Source organism: Pteropus vampyrus, unplaced genomic scaffold (genome assembly GCF_000151845.1).
Source record: "Pteropus vampyrus isolate Shadow unplaced genomic scaffold, Pvam_2.0 Scaffold795, whole genome shotgun sequence".
Lineage (NCBI taxonomy): Eukaryota > Metazoa > Chordata > Mammalia > Chiroptera > Pteropodidae > Pteropus > Pteropus vampyrus.
The window spans coordinates 39,142-41,174 of NW_011889576.1; the positions used below are offsets into that span (position 1 = coordinate 39,142).

General features: G+C 65.7%; 1 protein-coding gene across 1 annotated transcript in view; it reads left to right on the plus strand.

The window, feature by feature from the left end:
- Positions 1–2,033, plus strand: part of CRLF2 (cytokine receptor like factor 2) — a 33,316-nt gene that overhangs the window by 11,649 nt on the left and 19,634 nt on the right. The window contains exons 4-5 of the mRNA XM_011385779.1: positions 211–571; positions 814–1,101. Of these exons, the coding sequence (XP_011384081.1) occupies positions 211–571; positions 814–1,101 (649 nt within the window). The remainder of the gene's footprint in view (positions 1–210; positions 572–813; positions 1,102–2,033) is intronic.

Genomic DNA, 2,033 nt, shown 5'->3' on the forward strand with positions numbered 1-2,033 from the left:
ACACGTTGTCATTTCTCAGGGACCAGAGACCAGGGCGAGGACAGGAGTTTGGAGGGTCACAGCGCACGCCGTGCGTCTGGAACATTCTGCGGCTCTGAGCACTCGACTCGGGGGACACGTGTGTGTGGACGGGTCTTGCTGCCGTTCGCGGGGAGCGTGGCAGGAGACGGGTCACCGTCCACAACAGGTGGTCCTGTCCTTCCCCTGCAGCTTCACCGGGGACACGGCTTACAGCCGGTGTGCCCACTACATTCTGCGACGCGGCCACACAGCCGGCTGCCTGCTGGCCGCACGAGGGGACTTGATCCTGAGCCTGTCCCTCTGGGACGGCGCGGCCTCTCTGTTCAACCAGACCTTGTGGACCAGCGACTTCTGTGAGTGCCCAGCCCCCAGCCGCCTCTGCAGCGGGGCGGCCCCGTCCTGCCCCAACCCGGGAGGACCAGCCCTCGAGAAACTCCCACGGCCCCACCCGGGTGGGCGGGCTCACGCCGCTGGAAGGCAATGTGCTCCCCCCAGCTCGGGGACAAGGGACCCCGCCTACCCCCGGCCCCAGCCCACCGGTTTCTGTCAAGTGCCTCAAGACGGAGCCGCGCATCTGGGATCAGGAAACGCCATAGAAATTCAGCCTCTCTCCAGTGTCTACTCTTCGGTCTACGTTTCTCCGAGGTGTGAGCTGTCACAGCTCCGCCTCAGAGTCCGACGAGCTCTGCGGACCCCCTCCCTGTTTCTAAAGTTAATCACGGACACCGGTTCCCTGACACACACACAGATCCTCGTAGCTCCAGTGAAAACCCCTAGTAAACGTGTTCCCAGGACTTAGGGCTTCCCCAGCCCCGTGAGCCGCCAGAGGAAGCGTCGGCAGAGGCAGAGGGACGCGCGTCCAAGCAGCGCTGGCCCCGTCATTTCGGGCGCGCGCGGTGCCCGTGTCGGCCGCGGTGGCCATCACGGTGCCGTGTCTCGTCCCCAGTGAAACCCAGCTCCCCGACACATCTGAGCTTCCAGTGGCATCAGGACTCGGTGACAGTGACGTGCTCTAACCTGTCCTACAGGGGTCTGCTGTACGAGGTGCAACTCCGCAGCACGTTCGACACCGAGTGGCAGGTGAGTGGGGTGCACTCGGCGCGGGGCCGGCGTGCGGGCGAGTCCCCGGGTGTCGACGTGGACAGGCCCCCTCGGTGCTGAGTCCGCGTGGGAGGACTCGGTCGTGCGGTCGCGTGGAGCGGCCCGTCCCCGGCCAGCGGGCTGGACGGTCAGGCGCGGCTCCGCGTAGGGTCCTCGGGCCAGACTCCTTGTCACCGGGGATGCTGGGGTGTCGCTTCGTACGCCTTCAACCGATTAGACGAGGCCCACCCGCATGAAGGAGGGACTTGCAGTCAACTGGTCAGAAACGTCAATCACAGCTGCAGGTCCCTGCACGGGGACCGCTCGCCTGGCTTCGCACCGAGGAGCCGGACCCCAGGCCTGGCTGAGTTGACATAAAATTCACGTCATTACATCCGGACCATCCATGCCTCCTGGATACTCGGGGACGCCTTCTGGCTCCGAGTCCGTGAGCAGGGTCGATGGGGTGAACCCCTCGGCCCCGAGCAGAGAGCAGGGGACCCAGAGTCGGGGCGAGTCCCACGGGCGTCTCGGCCCAGGACTTGGGGCTTCTGCGGAGCCTGCACGTGCCGCAGGGGCCTCCGTCAGGACGCACTCGAGATGCACCTGTTGGGTGTTGAGCAAGTCAAAGGCCCTGGTCAGTGGTGGCTCTTGCTGCTGGGCACCGGTCACTCTTGCTGCTGGGCACTGGTCACACTCGCCGCGGCCCAGCCGGCTGCATCCATGGAGACAGCAGGGTAACCCGTCGACGGACGGACAGGCTCCTGCTGTCACAGAGCGTGCACAGGAGGACGGAGACCAGAGACAGACGTACGCCGGGGACAGGTGGCCGAGGGAGCTGAGAAGCAAGGCGAGGAGGTGGCAGGCTTTTCCAGAAGGTTCTGCGTCCGCACGGGGCGACGTAGAGTCAGGTTGGGGCCATGAACCGCTGG